We start from the raw sequence: 1005 nt of genomic DNA on the forward strand, positions 1-1005 counted from the left end.
ATGTCCTTTTCCCTGTACGTTCCAAAGCCTTCGTAGCTCCTCCTTTTACTCGCACTCACGTCACTGTCCCACTTGTCGTTTGGAGGGTTCATCTCGCTGAACACGTCCAGGCTCTCCGGTCTCGCGCCACCCCCGTCCCCACCGTTGCCAGAGTACCTTTTCGCACAGGAGTCCGCAGGCTCGCTGCTCAAGTCACCTTTGTCCTTGGCCTGCGTCCAGTGCTGGGCATCCGAAAGTGACAGTGTAGACAAGGTGTCCACCTCAAAGTTGTTCTTGGACGCTTTGTGGCTGGCTTCACTGTGCTGATGCTTCTGCTTCTCCTTATGCTTGTTTTTCTCACTCACCAAGGAGAGCTCTTTGTCTGCGCTGCTCAGCCGCTCGCTCAGGATGTGGCTGGAGAAGCCAGTGGCTTTGCCTGCGAAGAGACCACTCAAGTTGTCGTGGGTCCCCAGGAGCCGGTCTTCCTTGTGCTTATGCTTATGTTTGTGTTTCCTCTTGTGGAGCCGACCGCTGGACAGACTGGCGCTGCCCACCTTGGGAGGATTCAGGGATGGCTGCCTGTCACCAAGGCCCATGCCCACGGGCCCCTGCAGGTGCACTCCGTGCTTTGCTTTATGCTTAGCTGTACCAGACATCTTCACGTGGGAGCTTGTGTGGAACTGAGGTGGTGGCACTGTGGGCCTCATGAACGGGGACGCTGCTCCGAGCGTGTGTGACAGGTACACAGGAGCTGGGTACTGACTGTAATAACCAAGGTTCATCATAGGCATTGATGTGTAAGGCATTCCATAGGGTGCATAGTAACTTCCACTGGGAATAGGGTAGCTGAACCCTTGTAAAAAAGGCACCTTTGTCATGGTGTCATTGGTTTTTGCAGGCCTACCACGCTTCTTCTTTGACTTTAAGTCTGAAGTCCTACGAAGATAGAGCAACGGGTCATACTGGATATATGGCACCGGGTAATAGTGATCAAAATTAATCCGAAAAATGCTGGGATACGGATTC

At 53.4% G+C, this 1005-nt stretch overlaps 1 protein-coding gene across 1 annotated transcript; it reads right to left on the reverse strand.

Moving 5' to 3' along the window:
* Positions 1-5: 5 nt before the first annotated feature.
* LOC104980492 (SET-binding protein-like) lies at positions 6-1001 on the reverse strand (the record flags this gene model as incomplete). The annotated part of the gene is made up of 1 exon (XM_010829260.1): positions 6-1001. A coding segment is annotated over one exon (996 nt), but the record flags the coding sequence as incomplete, so codon positions are not given.
* Positions 1002-1005: the final 4 nt, after the last annotated feature.

Source organism: Bison bison, unplaced genomic scaffold, assembly GCF_000754665.1.
Source record: "Bison bison bison isolate TAMUID 2011002044 unplaced genomic scaffold, Bison_UMD1.0 scf7180017612897, whole genome shotgun sequence".
Lineage (NCBI taxonomy): Eukaryota > Metazoa > Chordata > Mammalia > Artiodactyla > Bovidae > Bison > Bison bison.